This window comes from Anser brachyrhynchus (genome assembly GCF_964034855.1).
Source record: "Anser brachyrhynchus genome assembly, chromosome: 7".
NCBI classification, from domain to species: Eukaryota; Metazoa; Chordata; class Aves; order Anseriformes; family Anatidae; genus Anser; species Anser brachyrhynchus.
In genome coordinates, this window is record NC_137701.1 from 6,164,444 (window position 1) to 6,184,870 (window position 20,427).

Consider the following 20,427-nt stretch of genomic DNA (forward strand, 5'->3'; position numbering starts at 1 on the left):
CCTTTATAACGAAAATACAAGAAACTATTTTAAGCAAATTAGACTGATTAGACCAAAAAAACCTTACAAGGGACCGCTTTAGAGAATAACTGTTTAAGGTAGTAAAAGAACAGTGTAATGGATAGAAAGAGTATGCAGTGCTAGCTCTCTTCTTGGAAAGATAACGGCTGGCTGAGGTGGGATCCTTTAAAATCTGAGCGTGCTAGTGAACAAAAAGTGAAAGGAAAGAAGAGAAGTACAGTAAGTGGCACATCAGGGCAGAGGGAGGAAAAGGAAGGTTGGCTTTGAAGACAAACATCTGTGCAGAAACTGCAAGGGCAATTTAAAATCACACGAATGTGTGTAAAAGAGACAGGATAGAATTGGAGAAGAAATGAACAGATGTGTACAGCAATTCTGAACAACGTCTATGTAATAGAATGATATATAATGACATGTCAATTCTATGTAAGTGAATATGCAACTCTTTTCTAAAAAATAAAAATAAAAAATTACTTCCCTAGTGTTTTCTTTGTATATCTTAGCTACTGCAGGTCAAATCAGAAAGAGAGGCTCTAGATAAAAAAAAACACCTAACCAACAACAACAACAAAAATTGCAACTAAGCATCATTTTTGGTGTTGATTCCAGTATTTTTATTTGTTAATTACTTTCTGCCAAGGAAAACACATGACACGTTTCAAATAGACACCATTTTCTTCATTTCCTATCCTGAAGTTTAAATACATATATTTTCTGCTATTGCACATTACTGAACAGTTGCCCTGCTTTATCTCAGACATGCGAGAATGTCAGTGGTCGTTGAAACTAATTCTCTGGTAGCAGATCAAGGCACTAAAAGCTTGACAGACGTGGCAAAGGGGTGGGAGGAAGGACAGAGAAGGGGCACTGCTGTAATAAAAAATTACAAAAAACTGAGGAAGAGAGGCTGAGGCAGACACATCGGCAGAAGTGCCTGTGATGGTATCTCAACCACAGGGTTGCAGTAATCTCTGCAAAACAGCTGTGCAAACATTTCAAGCTTGGTGGGATGCACTCTGTTCTCTGAGAGTATTTCACATCCTTGGCATAGGATATTGAGCTGGGGAGTAAGGATTGTCTCAGAAAACCATCTTAGACCAAAAAAGACTCTCCTTTAAATTAATGCATCTAATTTACAAGGCACTATATTAGCAAGAAAGGTTATATCAAAGAGAGCCCAGTTAGCACGCAGGCAATTTGCCTTTGTTAACCATTCTTGCTTTATCTTAAAAGCAAATGCCATAACTGGCACCCACATTCTTCCAAAGAAGAATCTTGCATACTTACACATTTTTCACTGTCAAATACATAGCATAGATGCTTATTTGATTCTGAGTCTTTGCATATAAATGTAAATATCCTCTTGTCGGTTTTATCATCAGCACAAAATGATATCCTATGGAGCTGGCAATTGTGCTGAACCTCCTGCAAATAAAAATAAAGATTATTTTCAAGGAATTGCTGCTATACTTGCCTGGGATACAGAAAACCTCTGTATACATGAAAGAGCCCAAGAAATGGACTTAAGAGTATAAGAAAAGTTAAACTCAGCTTGTCTAACAAATATTCCCATTTTTATTGAACGTAAGCAGGAAGTTTTTATTTGGATACTGTTTATTTGGACAGTAATTTCTATTCTAGAAAACTTTTTTTTTCTTTGTGTCCTTGTGCAATATATTTAGGAACTGATTATGTAAAATACTTTCTTCTTCATCCAGATGCAAACCATCTTCAGATTTCATCATCTCCCAGGTTTTGCTAAAATGGTTGTACTAAAATGAGTCACTACCTTTTTACCTTAAGTGCAGAAAACAAAAATAAAATGAATTGTTATCTAGATATAGGACACTGAGAAATAAAGTAGAAACCTTAGTAATGGCTTATTTAAGGTGTAATATAAATAGCTTTAAACATTATTATTTACATATTGTAGATACTGTATTTCATTTTCCACTAGAAAGTATGTACGAGCTACTTAAAAAGTTGCAGTTGCAATGTTCTTCAGCTAAGAGAGCTTGATGAGAATGAAATAAAAAAAATTTGTTGTTTTTCTTCAAGTCTCTTCTTGGTATTTTATTTTATTTGGCTTATTACATGGGAAAGCAGTATTTGCTTTAAAGGAAAATATGCAGTTTAGATGTGAACTATTATCTATGGAAAAAAAGTTTCTGTGCAGCACTGGGCTTCCCAGATTGCAATTAACTCATAAACAAAGACATGCCCTCTCTGCAGTCAGCATTTTATCCAAAAATGTACCATATGGCCAATCTTTTCCCCCTCTCTTCCCCCTGCCCTAACTGGGTTCTCCTTTCTCAATCTTTACAGCTGTTCTTCTGTGCATCCTATTTCTCTAGTGTCCCCGAATCTCTCACACAAGTTGTTCCCATTATAGTTCTTTAACGGAGTTACGTACAATACCACATGCTTGTTTTGGCTCTTTTAGGTTCATAGATCAGTGTAACCACAATTAATAGTCATCACATGAGCAATAACCAATATTCCTTTTTAACGATACTGATGTTTCAAAAACACACTGAAAAAAATATTGTAGTCAGTGATGATAATACAGAATTCAAGTAATTTCCTAAAGCATCAGTAAGGTTTGCAAAAAGAAAGAAACCTCAATTCACATTTGCTATTACACATAGCTTTAAGAAAAGAAAGGGGAGAGGTAAAAAGACTGCTCAGAGCTGATAACCACCGGAGTTTGTACTTACAAAGTTGTAATGAGATTAAAATGCTCTTATTCCCCCAAGACCAAATGTCCCACAGCTTTCTGTTAGTCTCTATCTTTTTTTTTTCCTTTTTTTTTTTTCCTTATTTTTTTCCCACATCAAACTGTTATTTTGAAACGGCTTTTGCCAGAACATGGGGTTTGGTACCCCATTCTGCCATACAACGTAAGGAGGATGCAAAAACTGCAATGAAGTTGATGTGGATATTTTTATTCCCTGTGCTTATGAATTACTGAATTGTGGTTGTATCACAAGTTTGAAGAGAAAATAAGTTGCAAGTAGATACAGTCCTGAACAAAAACTAGCTTTTCTCCAAAGGCAGTATCACTCTCTGAACGGCCATAATTATTCCAGAACTAAAAAGTAGCAACAAACATTTCATTCAAATCCAAAATGCAACATATGCATAAAAGACTTAAGAGCACTCATCTGTTACAAATTGCTGACTACGGAATAATTGCTCATTTAGCTTGATCGTATTTATGTCATTCTTCTTCTTTGAAGTCTGTGAGAAGGATGTTTTGCTTAGTACGTAACCCCTTCCAAAATACCAGAGCAAACAAACAAACCAAAAGCCCATCAGTGGGATGACACAATGGACCACAACTGCTGAAAACGCAGGAATTGTTAGATGAAAAGCATACAGTAGTCCTTATGGCCCAAAGCTTACAGACAAATGGATAACACCTGAAAAACATACGCATTCTAGGGAAGGGGGGACACAATAATAAAACTCAAAAATACCAGAAGGGAATTAAAAAATGAACGAGTTAAAGAAAGTGAGGTGCAATTACAAAGCAGCATCATGAGGAATGAGTCACTGCAAACAAACCATCTCCTCACATTCACGAAAAACACCTACGTGGGGGCACCTACACCATGGCAACCACTTGGAATGGAATTCACCACATGCATATTAACATATAATTAACACTGCATTTTCATCTTCCTCAGAGTTTAAAAGTCCTGGTGTGGAAGGATTATAAAAATTACATCCCACATTAGCTAAAGTCTGTATTTCTGAGCATCATGTACCTTCTTGGGAAGATGTTACCTACATGTTGTAAGAGGAAATGGCATTTTAACACAATGTTTTCATCAACAGATTGGCTTTCATTGTAATTGCTTTTAATATATAACAATATAAACATTAAAAGCAGCAAAAGCCATATATAGTTACTGCTTTAGCATCACAGATAAGTATGTCTCTTACCTTTGTTTTTGGATCTAAAATTTTTACTCCATAGATTGAAATTTGTAATTCAACTTTGGGAGTCTTCTGGCCTTCAGATTTCTTGATATGTCTTGCAAACTATAAAATGAAAAGCATTACAGCAATCACATCACTAATAAATCTATTTATTTATTTATTTATTTACTTCTCATTTCCTCTTAACTCCTGCAAAGGAGCAAAGGTAAACTCCTGGGGCTCTTTCCTTTCTTCTCCAACAAGCTCTTACAAACACCACCAACCATTCCCAGTCATATTTGGTCACACAACAGCATTTCTGATTGCATACTATAGAATATTCCTATGCGTAGGAAACTATAATTTTAAATTATTTAGCTGATTCTCTTGAAAATATTATCTGTAATTTATGCACTTAATTTACAGTGTTACATCAGATTACTAGAACAGTAGAAATATGAAAACCTTCTGACAGACAGTTTGTTAACTGCTTGGTTGTTTAGCAGGGAGCATTATTATTTTTTTCCACATTACACTAATCCTATATGCATTTCCATACAAAGTCATGAAGGATATGTATCGTTTGTTTTAAGAAAATTAATTCTTTTAAACAGGTTCAGTGTGAAAGTACTATAGCTGTCAACACATAAATATTTGATCTATCCTATTCTCAGAATCTATTTGCTAACGGTTCACTAGCTGATGGCTAGACGTTTCCTACAACTGGGTCATAAATCCTATTTAACATATTTTCCATCCTTTTATAAATCCTTTTTTTAACAGCTGGATCTGACTTGCCTTTCCTTCATGAACACTGTGTACAAAATAAACAAAGAGCCTAAAATTTGCTACTGCTGTCAAAAGAAGTGTCATGAACTTAGGTAACTTTCTCAGCAAAGATATGGCATTGCTCTGCACTTTGCTCTGTTACCAGCCCTTTTCCTCTCCAGTCTTTGACAGCTGGGAATGCTCCTTTCAAATGCATAAATAAGGACAATAACTCACTGAGGACCAGAGGAGCTAGAGTCTCTGCTTGGCACCTATATGAATGCACTCGAAGTTGTACCATGCTTCCAAAGTTAGTTAAAAACAAACCAAAAGAAGTACAAAAAAAAGCCTGCCACAGTGAAAAACCACACCACTCTCAAAACTGACCCTTAAATCTTACTAGCCATTTTGTATTTCAACAGCTGGGATTGCTACAGTCACTGACCAAGTATTTAATGAAGGTTTGTACATGATGACTTCCTAGAGAAAAACAGCTGTTCAAAAGTTCAGCAAATCTGAAATAACTTTTTGTTCTGCCTGTCTTCAGTGTCATGCGTATAGCTCTTGCAATTTATACATCCTTTTATACTCCTACTTGTCTTCAAGCACATTTCTCACATATTTAAAGTACACTTTTAGTACAGTCTAATAACAATCCCCTAATCTTTATTTTACTTAAGGTGGGTCATCAAATATGAAGTTTTTATTTAAAAAAAAAAAATTTTAATTGAAAAAAAATGAAACAGCTTTACAGGCATTTTGGCTATCAATATTTTTTGACTTTCTAGGAAACTTCAAAGTTGCTGTAGGAAAAATATTTTTCTTTAATAAAAATTAATCCAACCCCTCCTTCCCCAAAGACTTAAATGTTATACTACCAGCTAGACCTGTTTGATTTTTATACCTCTGCTTTAAAAATATGTGATAGGCCAACAAATGTTTTATTAGCATAGACTTTTTTTAAAGGTGAATATAAAATTAAATCATCTCTCAGATCATTTTTGTACCTTCACATTTTATTTTATTTTATTTTAATTTAGCTTTCATTTCTGATTTATGGTTTGATTATAAACTTTTAGGGGGTAAAACTTCAAGGACACACGTGTTGCCTTTTAACAGTACAACAGGGCTCTGTGCTTGGCTTACTCTGATACATGTAAAACTGAATGACCACAAAACACACGCATCACCTGGAAAGCTTGGGGATTTCAATTCCCAATGCACATCATAGTGCACAAAACCATACCTACCCCATAAATAATAATCCCGTAGAATGCAATGATTTGGAACAGCCTTGAACCTGAATGAACGCTAGCTTCCTGGTCCCATTCATTATACGGTAGATGTGCACAAGTATTTCTGTGCAGTAGTTAACAAGAAGGATAAATAATATTCAATTTTATGGAGTTAAAGCCATAGTGCATATTAAGAATGTTGATGAAAGGCTTGGGTTTCCAACTTTAATAATCTCATCAAGGACCTGAACAGCTACAACATGAAAACAATTTTAATTAAATGAATCTGAGTAACTTACACAAGTTTTAGAGCAGCTGGCCAAAGCTTGCTCCAAGTAGTCAAGAAGTCTTATAACACTGAGGAAGTTCCAGAAGATGATTCCTGCCAATACTAAATAAGGGTAAACAAACTGACCCTACCACGTCTCTGCTCCCAAAAGATATATGTAAGGTTCAAGAACTGAAGAACTTAAGCAAAATGAAATTAATGATGATCAAAAAGCTTTTTTAAAGAAAAAAAATGCAGCTTGTCAAAGTAGACAAGGTATTTGACTAAGCTTTGCATGCCATTATATTTAGGAAATGAAGCAATACAAAGAAAGTATTAGTGAAGTTAGTCTCCAGATGCAGTTATAAACAGGAAATTGTCATTGGGCAGATATGTTTCTAATGTATTCCAGCAGGGTTTATTTCTTAAGCATGACAGTATTGAAAAATGACCAGGAAGAAAATAATTACTAATAAAATCTGCAGGCTGAAAAAAAAAAAAGATTAAAAAATGAGAGAAAAAGTTACTAATGATATGTAGTGAAATCTCAAATCATTACAGAGCAAGTTTGCAGAATTGTAGTACTGATCTAGTGGCAAATAATGTAAAGAATACATTGCCAGTATGCAAACAAGCCACCTCTGGTGCAATAACAACTTTGCAATCATACATTTGGGAACAAAATTTCTTTCTTCAGAGATTAACCTATGAAGAAAGAATTAAGTAAGTCTTGGTGTCATGGTAGGCTTTCCACAAACTGTACACTGTTCTCATGATGCAATGATCAGGAAGAATAATGCAATCCTTGGATATTTTGAATTAGTTCTTAAGAAGACCAGAGAGAGTGCACTGTATCAGCTGCTTGTGAAATCATAACTCAAATTCTACATTCTGAAGTTTTCAAATTCAGAGGAATGTTGACAAAATGGAGAAAAGTTACTAAATATTTGCAAGAGTTAGCACAGGGCCAGAAAGGCACTTTATAAGCAGCTCTATCAACTACAGAAATGGTGCAAATCAAAAACAAGTTAATCATGGAAGACATAAGGAAAAGAATCTCCTCACCATGGATATCCAAGAGAGATGAACAAGCTTTTAAATCAAAGGTTTACTGAGATCCAGTGACTGAAAAGTACATGTCAATAAATTCAGAAAATGTGTAGCTATTGTAGCTATTTTCTTAATGCTTTTCCTGCCCACTCCCTGATCTGTGTAATGACAGATACCATACAGACACAGACAAGTAATTTTATTTGCATCTGACCTCTTCAGAATGCCTGGTTCAGCCACCTCCCAGACTTGTGTAGGTTTTGACCAGCAGACCTGAACCCATACTCAGGTATCTGCCACTTGACTTTTTTCTCCTCTCCCTATTACTTCTATGTGTTCATTCTTGTTAACATGGTGTTGTGGTTTAACCCAGCTGGCAGCTAAACACCACACAGCCGTTCACTCACCCTCCCCCCTCCCTCTCTGGGATGGGGGAGAGAAACGGGAAAGCGAAGCCGGTGAGTTGAGATAAAGACAGTTTATTAAGACAGGAAAATAATAATAATAATAATAATAAAAACGATAACAGTATTACTAATAATAATGTGTACGAAACAAGTGATGCACAATGCAATTGCTCACCACCCGCTGACCGATGCCCAGCCTACCCCCGAGCAGCCGGCCCCCCACCCCGGCCAGCCACCCCTATATATTGTTTAGCATGACGTCAGATGGTATGGAATACCCCTTTGGCCAGTTTGGGTCAGCTGTCCTGGGTCTGTCCCCTCCCAGCTCCTGCTGCACCCCCAGCCTGCTCGCTGGCAGGACAGAGCGAGAAGCCGAAAAGTCCTTGGCCTGGTGTAAGCACTGCTCTGCAACAATTAAAACATCAGCATGTTATCAGCCCTCTTCTCATCCTAATCCAAAACATAGCACCCTACCAGCTACTAGGAGGAAAATTAACTCTGTCCTAACTAAAGCTAGGACACATGGACTCTTGGGGGCCTCTGGACACAGGAGTTTTACACTCCTCATTTTGTCCTTTCAGCACACGCTGCAAACAAAGCAATATTTGTAGCTCATGCAGTAATAACATTATTTAAGAGCGTAAAAATCTGTAGCCTCCCATTGGCATAAAAGTGGACAATGATACAAAATTATAATGAATCATTGCATGGCTTGGGACGAGATACAAATGTCCAAATTCTTAAGCAGTTAGCTTATACATATACTGTTCTCAGGCAAGACACCCAAATTTGGCCCAAACATAGTATGAGCAGCTCAGTAGAATGAGATAGTTTTTATTTAACAGCTTTAGAATTAACCTTGTATTTTAATATAGTTTAAAATAATGTAATTCCCTTTAAAGGGAAGCAAGACATACAAATCAATCTATCTTCTATGGTATCATTTTGCTTTTAAATGAAAGAAAAACTTCCATATGTCTTATCTTTTATTAAAGTAGCAGGGAAAATAACATATTTTCATATTATTATTAAAAATATATTTGAAATGCTTATGGCATTGAGCATTAGTAAACTGCAATCAGAAGGCTAATTAGCAAAACAACATGAGGAAAATAAACATTTCAAAATCAGACAGGAGCTTCAGTTAAAAAAACAGTAGTTAAAAACTTTTCTGCCAAAATCAATTTTAACTTATGCATATCAAATCTATGTGCCTTTATTTAATATATACACCTCTTTTGGTGATTAAGAAGAACCATGAAATGTCAAAGGTGGAAGTTTCTGTGATTTGGGTGCTAATCTTCAGCCGAGGCTACAAAGGTTCAATTCCTTCATTTTACACAGACTTCCAGTGTGTCAGACACCACACGTGCCACTTCATGTGAACATTTATAAAGATGTCTGCTGGGGGGTAACACGGTTATCTAAGCTGAAAGACAGCTTTCTACCAAACTTTGAGACAATGATTTTCCTCTACTTTTTCATAACATTCACCATAAAGACATGCCTGACGAAAACAATCACCATTTCTTCTAGGTCCAATTATGGTCCAAGCTCTCATGCACATCTTATGTGGATCTAATGAAATTATGATATTTCAGGTGGCTTCAAAGTGATTAGTGCCACTTACATAATCTCTGTTCATTCATAATCACTGAGCAGGAAGGTGGGTAAAAGAGAACAGCCATAACTGAAACAAGAACAGCCCAAAACACAAGTGTTTATTTCCAGTTTCTCCCTAACCCTGCTCAACAGCACTTTCTTACTAGGGGTCTGGTTATGCTGCCCTTTCCATCTGTTGTGCTGATCACAGAATCACAGAACTGTCTAGGTTGGAAGAGACCTCTAAGATCACCGAGTCCAACCTCTGACCTAACACTAACAAGTCCTCCACTAAACCATATCACTAAGCTCAACATCTAAACGTCTCTTAAAGACCTCCAGGGATGGTGACTCAACCACTTCCCTGGGCAGATTGATCTTGCAATCTCTTTTCACCTCTGGCAACCCTTCAACTTTCTGACAAGGTCCAAATTCATTTCTGCAGACTAATTGAAACATTATGTCCCTCCTTAACTAAAATAACATATAATTTTACTTTATTTTATCAAGTGTGATTTGACATTTACACATTTGACTAACATAGACTTATTCTGATCCAACATCTTGGTACCACTTTGCTGAGTATTTATTTCATTTTATAGATTTAACTAGAAAACTGAAAGGAAGAAATGGTTTGTAATAAATTATGAGAACAGTCCCCCTTATCTTAGAAATGAAAAAACACACTTGAAAGTATTAGTGTACAAATTTCTTCTTTGTCCTGCAGTACTGCCCCAAGTTTGAAAATACAAGTGAAAATCCTGACTAGATAAAAACTTTGGACAACCTTCCAGAAAAATTAAATACGGATACTTGAAGCAACTGTATATTCAACATTGCAACTGAACCAGTAAAATTAGCAAGTATTTAGATAGTAGTAGTAGTTGCATTCAGGATTAAAAAAGTAGAATGAAGCATCAAGAAAATGTAAATTCTTCCAAGTTATTTTATTTTACTGCAGAACATCAGCCCCACCTGCTGGTGAAAGCAAGTTCAAGGAGTTGCATGCTAGTTTTGCACAAAACTTTATTTTGGCAAGTGAAAAATTCTTTGTTGTATGAGTGGAAAGCTTTTGATTTAAAGAAGTGAAGAGTTTCATTACAAATGTATTTTCTCATATAGCTTGATGATGTGATGAAAAAATAGCTTACAGTGACAGTATTCAAAAGGTTGTTAATGCAATGCTCTCCAGTTGTAAAAATAGCTCCATGTGCTGAGTCATTTTTTTAATATATTTTTCTAGCTATTAATTTTCATTAAAAACAAACTGTGATTTAACAAAATTGTGATTAAAAACAATCTGTATATAATCAAAAATACAGCACCAGAAGCTACATACTTTAAAATATATATATAGCAAGTCTCTCACTCCAAAAAACACTAAGAACTTTTCCTTTTAATATAAGGCATTAGCTTTCAAGCTGTTTTTTTTTTTTTTTAAACTAACGTTCTCAAAAAGGAGAGATTTGTGTTAATAATAATAAAACTCAGTATCTCTAGGCTTCTCTTCAAAGAATTCCGATACAGAACATAAATCAACATTTTATGTTGTAAGTATTCAATAGCTTGAGGATTACTTGAAACATAATCTGTTTTTATTTGCTCTCTGAAATTCTGCTCCAATATTTTTCAGTTGTTTCCAAAAATTATCTTTAATTACTTTGAGTTTTCTAATCAGTTTGAAATTATATGAGATTCCATATAATATTTGTCAATTAAGCTCCGAACTTCCAAGTCTGAAGAAAACGTTGCCACTCTGTCAGCAGTGATGCTGACACACATCTCCAAGGTGGTTTATTTAGGTAACACACATAAAAAGTTAAGACAGCTATTTACATACTCCATCGGCAGAAGAAGAATATACTGAAAACTCCTACTTGAAAATTTTCATGCTAGGGTGCCAAATGTTTTTGCCCAAGAAAGGAAAAATAGTTCTGGATCTTCATGCATGTCAGAGAACAGGTGGTTAAAATCCTGGTTTCAGAGCAAAGTATTTTAAGGGACCAAATCTTATAATCCAACATACCAAAAACCTGTAGTGTTCAGTAAAAGCCCAGGGTATCATGGATCCACCAGTGAACTGTCCTGATAGACAGGGACACTCAGCAGATTCTTTACTTTAGGAGGAGTCTAAGATAACATCTTAAAAATGAAATTGAAGCTTCCCCATGCCAGACTATTATATTAACATTATTTTTGCACCAAGCTAACTTTGTTCTGCATAGTGTTATTGTATAAATGGAAAGCATCCAACACAACAGGTTTCACTTCACTATTACCTGTAAACTGTGTAAGGTACATACAAAACCATACACTTTGTTTCTACTTGCAGTATGCTGCTTCTGTTAAAAAAAGAATCATATCTACATATACTTACACTTGAAAACATCTAGGCGTTAATGTCTGACAACTTGCAATACAGAACATCTTTTTGGCATAGAAGACTAAGAATTGACTAAGCTAGTCTTTAAAGGCAGCTGTACTCTTTTTAGTAGAACAAAATGACAGTGACGAACTGTTTCAATACAACTGAACACAATTACTACGCAGTTGTGTAAAGAAAGCTTATTCAAAGGAACCCTCAATCTTACAAGTTGAAATACATGAAGTGTGGTTCATGCCCTTAATCCCCTGCCTCCCCCTCCCCCCCCCCCCTTTTTTTTTGTAATTATGGTAATAACACAGAATCAAGATATTCCACACAGACTCCATAATTTTCCATCTATTTCAGAGGGGCCCTTGTTTAAGTGAACACTGAAAATCCTAGAAGTAGTTATGGAAAGTACAGAAATAGGCAGAACAATTTTTACAGCTAAATAATAAACCAATGCTCCATTAGCATATTCAGCAGCTCAGCACAAACCAGCACAATTCCACTGTGAGGTGACTTAGCAAACAAACCAAATCAGCATTTCCCACCACAACTCAAAGCATTTGGAGAGCTTTAAAGATATTGGCTGTCACTAACAGTAAAGTCAAAGCTGTATCTGATAATATGGACACAATAGGGAAACATCTACATGCCAATGAAAAGTCAAGTAAAAGTAACTGCTACCAGAACTCATTAATTTATCTGGAAACACCTGCAAAGTGTCTTATTTGTGTGAATAGCTTAAGAATACATTCTATTTGTATTTCATTACAAAGGTTCCTTACCTTTAACTTTCTAACTGCATCTCTGACAACTTCTGTGCCTTTGGGCTGCTCTACCTCCGTGCTGCCAAGAAACTGAAAACAGCGTAATTGTGAGAAATAAGATAGGCCCGACTCAAGTAAATATACTTCCCAACTATTTCCAAGTAATATTTTGGAAAGACAATCATTTCAATAGTTAATAACATATCTATACATAGCTATTCATAATCAAGAGAGTAACAAGAATTAAATTATAGTCAAACAACAGTTATTAAAAGCAGCTTTTAAAACCATTTTATATATCTTGATCCTATAACAAGTCATGAATTACACGTTAAGTACCTTTTTCCACTGGGAAACTGTCATTCTGGTAACCTCTCTTTTAGAAAATAATGAAAACATACAAAAACAGGGATATAAGATAATTCCCATTGATCAAAATGGGCCAATGATTTGGACTAGATAACTAAAAATTACATACTGTGGTACAAGACAAACTAAAAAGGAGTGATTCTAGTCTTACAGCTGCTTGGTACAGTAATTTCATAGATTTAAAGGAAATAAGTCCTAACTTATATTAAGGCTCAGATTCAAAGAATTTTTAATACAGGTTACCTTTTTTTTTTTTCCCAGTGGAAACCAAACATACACCTGTGAATACACAAGTCATGATATTGCTACAGGATCTTACCATTTCTTTATTTGTACACTGAAATTCCTTTACATCCTTCTGTGCAGTTTTGCTTGTTTCTACTAAACTTTATGAACATTGGGATAATCCAGCTCAAACTGCATTTGTTTGTGTAATAATCATGGATTGCCTACCTGATTTCAACATTGAAGTACACTTGATTTAGTCACACCATGTACCTGTAATATGCCAACGTAATGCTAGCAAGAAAAGATGAATACTCTCTTTTCTCTGAAGAATACAAGTTCCTCTGTGTGACACGATACAGAAAGGTTTTATAACTTTTAATTCTTAGCAGTTTCAAAAACAACTTGAGTTTGTCAAGCTACAGATGCTTTCAACACTAACTCAAAAGTTTGTTTGTTTTTAACTTTACTGACAGACTATATTCTCAAGCTGTACAGTGGCAAAGAAACTTTGCAGCTCTACCAATAATTAAGTCTTATTATAAATTTGCTACTGACAGAAATGTGTTGTGTCACCTTGAATACAACAGGGTGTAGATCAAAACACAGTGATCCAGACTCATCTGCTGTCAATGCTCCCTGATATTATAATTTTCTACTTAGGAGACCAAAGTTTTCCAATAACAAAGCAGAAATCTCTATTATTGATTTGTTGTCTTTCATGTAACAACTCCAAGCACTTCAGTTAAGGGATGTGCTCTTCCCTGGAAAAGTAAAAGCTTCAGAAAATGCATATAGAATAAAGAATGATACCTGAAGTATGGATACTACATGTGACATACAGACATGCATATTTATACACCACACACTTGGCACAACATGAGGCAAAAGTATAATTGCTGTAGGTTTTGTGACAAGGCAGGGCTGAGGCGTTACTACGTTATATATACAGAACAGGAATCCTGCATAAACAGGAAATAACAGCTGCAGATGTGGACAAGGCTCAGATGAACAGCAAGCAGAGGTCCCTGCTGTGTGCAGTGAGGTGGAAGAGAGTACTTCAGCTTCCTCCTCTTTGGACAGTTTTGAAACTTGCAGCTCCAGGGGCTCCGTCAGTGTAAGCAGACTGATACTCCTCAATACACACTGAGATTGTGTCAAGTGCCCTTCTAGATGTCCTGGGGTAGCTGCCTCACCTGCAGCCCCTTCCCTCATTTCTGATCATGGAGGGGAGGGGGCACTAGATGTCTAAGTACAGAGAGAAACTGCTGAAAGCACAGGTTGAAATGACTGATAACACCCCCCCCCCCCCCCCCCAAAAAAAAATACATACAAATTGTGTTTGCTAAATATGTTATAAAAGAAATCACCAAGGCTTGAAGTATGTGGAAACATCATGAGCATTATATCAACATTTATGGAACATAATGTCACTAGCCCAGATTCTCCCAATCATTCGCAATGCCCTACCTTCCAGACAAACATCCGTTTTGACATTAAATATCACTACTGAAATTTTTAATACACTCAGCAACTTGAACTTAGAATTACAGCTTATATTTATCAAACTGTTCAGCATAGGGAAATACAGCAAGATGCATTTAACCTATAAATAGAAAGGAGATTTGTAGCATTACTGTCAATATCACTCGGGGATGATGACACCATACATGCCATGGGTTATATGGTTTGCATGTGATATATATGCCTGTTAATTGCAGTTCTACTTCTTATTCTGAATTTTAGTCAAAACTGCTTACATTTCATGCCTGACCTTCATAAGCTCTTTTTTTTTTTTCTTTTAAGTTACGGTAATCAAGAGAAAAACAAGAGCAAATATTCTGAACATTTGTATTAATTGGACTGATTTATTTTGGGGCAAAATATTAGCAGAATTTCAAATCAAGACTACTTATTTTCTAATTACAGTAAAGTATGAGTATACAACATAAGTTTAACATATAGCTAACATATTAACTAGACACTCTTTACTGCATGCTGTTTCATCTGCTTTGCACATTTTCTATGTCATCTGTCACACCACTGCATTTTTTTCATATTAACTACCAATTCTTATGGCATTACTCACAGTAGTTAAGCAAATGCATAAACTGAGACTTTAGATGACAAGCTCAATGGCATGATGGCCACTGTGTTTGTATAATCCCAAACATAACTGATGCTCTGTCACCTCTGGGACTTCAAAAATAATAAATAACTAATTCATCATCCTCATAAATCTGGGAGATGGCTACTTCCTTACTGTCTTTTCAGCAGATTTTTCTCACTGAATCTCACACAAACAGAGAGTACAAAAATATGTTATATCTGGAATCCAGTACAGTTGTGGCATTGCAAATATAAATATTCATAGTGGAAGAGGTTCTAGAAGAGAAACTTCAAATTAAAGTTGATAAATATTAGACTCCCATTTTCAAGACAAGGGTCCTTTAGGAAGCAGGTTTGTAGAAAGATGGGTACTTGTCAAGTCAGTGATTGCTTTGATCACTTCAGGTTCTGTCCCACAGCTGGCTCTGCAGAACCATCTGACACAGAACACCACCACCATGAAACATAACTATTCCTGAAAGTCAAGCTATTACTACTCCTACACTTAATATAATCTCTGAGTAGAGAAAATAATGTAGCACTTCTCCTTCAAATCATTCAGTATTAACCCTAAATGCAATTTAATAAGTGCATTAATTTCTTAAGCGTTCATTAACATTAAATACATAATACAGGTTAAAATATTTACATGTGATTGTGTTAGAAATGTTTACTCTTTGCAAGTAGTAAAAGGCTTCTTCAAACTGGTGCACTCTGTGCATAATAAGCCAATTCAAACAAAAAGGCTCAGTAAGCTGTAAGTCAGATGTGCCACCAGACCCATCTCTGTAAATATTTATGTATTATTAAGTTTAGTGCTAATGAGAAGTTTTACCAGAATCAAACCAAGTTCCATTTGAATTATTTAAGAAGTTTAAAGCTCATGACATCTAATACTCTGTATAAACATATAGCAGACTAGGGCATATTTATTTCCAAATTACTATTCATTTTTCATTGCAGTCTGCCATTCTTCCAAACACATTCCCTACAAAACTGACAAAAGGCTAAGTTTCTAATCCAATACTTATTCTGCTCTCACTTGCAGCTGGTTATAGTCAGAAGTAACTTCTATGACATCAACAGATCTTATCAGTCAGTTTAACAGATTTTTTTCATTTAAAATATATTAAGGCTTGTTTTTCCCTTATTGATGCTTGCTATTAAGAAAATAAGCTTCTGAGCAGCTATACACAAGACAAACACCTCAGATCAAATTCTTTATAATCCAATATTAGCAGAGGACCAGGCGCGCTTGCTCCACATACAAAGATTTGCAAGATAGTGCAGCTGTGGACAATTACCGGGATCTCTTTCATCTTATTAGAATCAACGTAAGCTTTATCATTGACAGCAACTGGAAGAATAATTCTGCCCTGCAATGGCCAGGAGGGTTGTCTTATACAGCAAACTTATAAACAGACCCCTTGTGGGTAATCAACTCCATGAAGAAGGAAGAGTTAAATGAAAATTTTACTCTATATTTAACTTAAGGAAGACATGTTATGGTTCAATTCCACAGTGAAATTATTACAAATGCTTTTTAAGTTGTATTTTGGTTGGAGAAATTATTAAAATAATAGCTATTAATAAGGTCAGGTGAGTTGTTAACACTTTTTTTTTTCCTTGCCATTCACAAGACACTCTCCAGTAATTCTTTCCCATCAGCTTAGATTTTGTCTCTCAAAATTGCACTCGTTTCAACATTTTCACACACAAAGTCTATCCAGGTGCTTTTCTTCAAAAACTACAGGGAATTAAAACAAAACAAAAGCACATCCACCCTTAGGAAAAACAAGTTTCACTGGAGTCAAAAGCATCATTAAAGAAAATATTAAGAAATAGTTTTAGGTACATTTTTGAATATGTATATAGACTTCCACTCTTCCAGTAGAGAGCAGTGTAGGATATATTAGTAATAAAACATCTGTTTTCTTTTGCCATTCCGTTCCAATTAAAAACAAAAACAAAAAAACCCTCTAGTCTTTCATAGTGACACTTTTCTTTATGACCATGAAAACCTGAATGTGAAGAAATTTTCTCTTATACAGATTTATATGCCATTAAATGAAAAAAAGTACTTACTGAATTAATACTGTAAAGAAAGGAAAAATAAGTAATGCAAACTACTGGATACCTGCTGCCAACATTTGACAAATTCACTTTACAGAAGAATTTGATGGAATGCTTATTTACTGATTAAAGGAAAGCAAATATATTCACATTCTAATAGCAGCAGAATGACAGTACACAGTAAAGAACTAGGATGAAAGAGCTGGGAGACCAGTTCTGAATCTACACAGAAAATGTACAAACAAATGTCTAAGCTGTTAATCATATCCTAAGATATGAACAATTTTTGTTCAGCCTTGCATACGTGAGTCTTCTCTGTCAAACAGAGGTACATGGACTACAAAAATGCCCGCCTCTTCCTATTTTGGGTTCCTTCTCTTCCCACTCCCTACATTTAAGTTCTCCCCCTGTAACAGCTTCCTTAGTTCTCTGCCGGTTAGAGTCTTTGCCAGGGTACAGAAATGTTTGCATTTTCCCCTTTGGGGATATGCACATCTAGCAACACCTTAAAAACAACTGTCTGTCCCAGACATGACTGCTGCTCAGATGAGATCAGAAATCAAACTGACCACATGAGAGTACAGAGAGAAATGTGCCACAGACACCAGCACATTTACCGAATAACCCCTGCTCGTCTGACATGTAACATTAGGCATAAATAGTGACTCTGATAGAGGAAAAACATTTTAGGCATTTTTCTGAGGGAGTATTCAGGTACTATTTGCAAAAAAAGACATGACTACATGACTAGAAATATATAGAAAAAAATAAGTGTCTTTTAATGGAAATTAAATATTACCAGGTATTTCATCCATCAGTAGGATTAAACCAAAAGTGTGAGAGAAAATACAGGTGAAAATGTTTAACGCAAATAATTATAGCAAATAAATATAAAGAAAGAGAAACAATGATAAAATACTAAAATGTTGACAAAAAATACATCATTAGAGAAATGAACCTAAAATGATTAGGTAACCTTTAACTACAGAATCTTTGAGACACAGTGATGTAAAACATGCCATGCTTCATTTTAAGCAACCAGCAAGCCCTGATGGTTAATTTTCTCCTATTTTCTAGTAGTGTAATAACTAAAAACTCTTTACTAACTAATGTGTAAGTATGCATCAAATTTAAAGACTGAGATGATATGTACCAATAATGAAGATCATTTTATAAGTACAGCTTAACATGCCTTTGAACAGCTGATGGACATATATAATACAGACATTTCTTGGAGCTGTTCTTGCCAGGAACCTGAATGTTGGAAGCAGAAATATCTAGAGATATTCTGGTAAGGATGTGCGAGGAACTGAGGATATTAGGCAGTCCTAATCTTGCCTACACCTGTCTTCTGACCCATGGATGGTTCTGATGAGAAATTACATCTCTTTTCACTGGGAAGAGACTTAAAGCCCGGTCCAAGTAAGCTACATCCAAGTAAGCTTGGTGTAAATTTAAAGGCAAAAAATAACTGCACCAGGTTAGATTCCTCAAGTGCCACTGCATTTTAATCCACAGCCACAAGAAGACGCAAACACAATAGGAGTGTAAATTCTATATTAATATAACCAGTGTTTTTGCAAGCAGAACTTCAGGAGAATGTAGGAAACACTTTGTTAAAGATGAAAGCTTCTCCGAGAAGTCAGCGTGGTAATATGCTAGGAAAGCTATCAACAGGGATATATTTGAAACCAAGTCAGATTCCAACACATTACCAGAGATGTTCTCTGCATAAAAACATCTCATCCTAAAGGTAAAAGAATGTTAAGAGATACAGCTGGTACCTCCACACGAAGATAAAAGCAGGCTGGAACAGAGAAAGCAAGCAAAAAAAGGTAAAAAGCTTATCTTGTCAGGACTGTCACTGTAGAAAATAACAGCTGTACAAGAAAAAACATTCCCCATTTTTTCAGTCCATCAATCTCTACAGAGTGCTTCAGAAGTGCATATCAAACTGTATCACGCCCGAAGAGCTGTCAGGCTGAATCTGAAGCTTATAATGGAGCCGAGGGGCTGAGGAGGGCTGCACGCTGCACTCCCCCGGCACACCCCATTATCAGCTTTCCAAATTTTCACCACAGGCAAAGTGAGAATAAATACAGCTTCAGGCAGATTTACTTCCTCCTCAAACTGGAAGAGGAAAAAGCAGTTCTTTACCGCTGCTCTGCAGACTTGTTCGGTGCAGTTAAGGATTCACTGCTGGTTCAAGTGAGCTCTACATTAGTACCCAGCAGGAGCACACGGGCAGCAGCAGGGTCATATGAATAGCCCTGATGGATACTCCAGGTTTGAGCAAAGAAGTGTAAGCTCAAGTAATTTTTAGAAAATGTATAAAGAGCTGTTGCTATAAGGGAAAAGAGCTTAAAAGGAAAGATTTAAAACATGCACAAATGATTACATCGAAGGTCTGCTTTTCTTTTAAGCACATTTCCTATAGCTGGTATATTAACAAAACAATATAAAAATCAAAGACAATATTTGCCATTAAAGGAAAAAGGGAAGGGACAAAAGAGAAGGGGAAGATGGTAGAGTGAGCAAATTTATCTCTGGAGGAAAATCATTTCTTATCATATATTTCCTGGTTGTGACTGGGACATGCCTTCTTCACGTGTGCTGCACTGTCATTACCTTTCACATGTAAGAATCCTTTGCTCACAGACTGCATAAAATGAAGAAGTTAAACAAACAAAAACCAAAACACTTCCAAACTTAGTTTGGAAATAGTCGGGATATACTCTGTGTCTTCAGTTGTTGTCTTTACACGTGAGAACAAATTTGATTTGATTTTTTTTTTTTTTTCCAAAAGGATCCGTCCACTCCTTTTATTGCAACACGGGATGTCTGTGGATAATCCAAAGGCACCATCTTCAAGCCATCATAGCTCCTTTGCTTCAGTACAGAAACTATGAGCACTTTACACAGATATTCATCTAATGTCCTTGGAAACAACGGCATCATGTTCGTATCTTTTTTCACCACTATTATTCATCAGCTCTGCAGAGCTTCTTGTAGTGTGCCATTGTTATCTCATGAATGTTTTAGGTTAACAAATAAGAAAGAACTCACCAGATCAGCATATCATTGACCAGCGTGATCTGGCTTAACCCATTTATGGTCTTTGTGAGTCGCTCCTGACTTGCCTAGAAAATAACTGAGCCATCCCTGACTAGAGACACTCAATAACTCCAGCTCCTGCAATCCTCCATCATCACTGTCATATGAGTTCACATTTCATTTA

The 20,427-nt window shown here is 35.8% G+C and overlaps 1 protein-coding gene across 8 annotated transcripts in view; it reads right to left on the minus strand.

Moving 5' to 3' along the window:
• The window catches only part of GULP1 (GULP PTB domain containing engulfment adaptor 1), a 150,863-nt gene that overhangs the window by 29,019 nt on the left and 101,417 nt on the right, over positions 1-20,427 (minus strand). For all 8 annotated transcript variants that reach the window (XM_080598853.1, XM_080598848.1, XM_080598854.1 and 5 more), the window contains 3 exons: positions 12,432-12,503; positions 3,970-4,068; positions 1,309-1,446 (listed from right to left, as the gene is read on the minus strand). In XM_080598853.1, the coding sequence (XP_080454979.1) occupies positions 1,309-1,446; positions 3,970-4,068; positions 12,432-12,503 (309 nt within the window). The remainder of the gene's footprint in view (positions 1-1,308; positions 1,447-3,969; positions 4,069-12,431; positions 12,504-20,427) is intronic.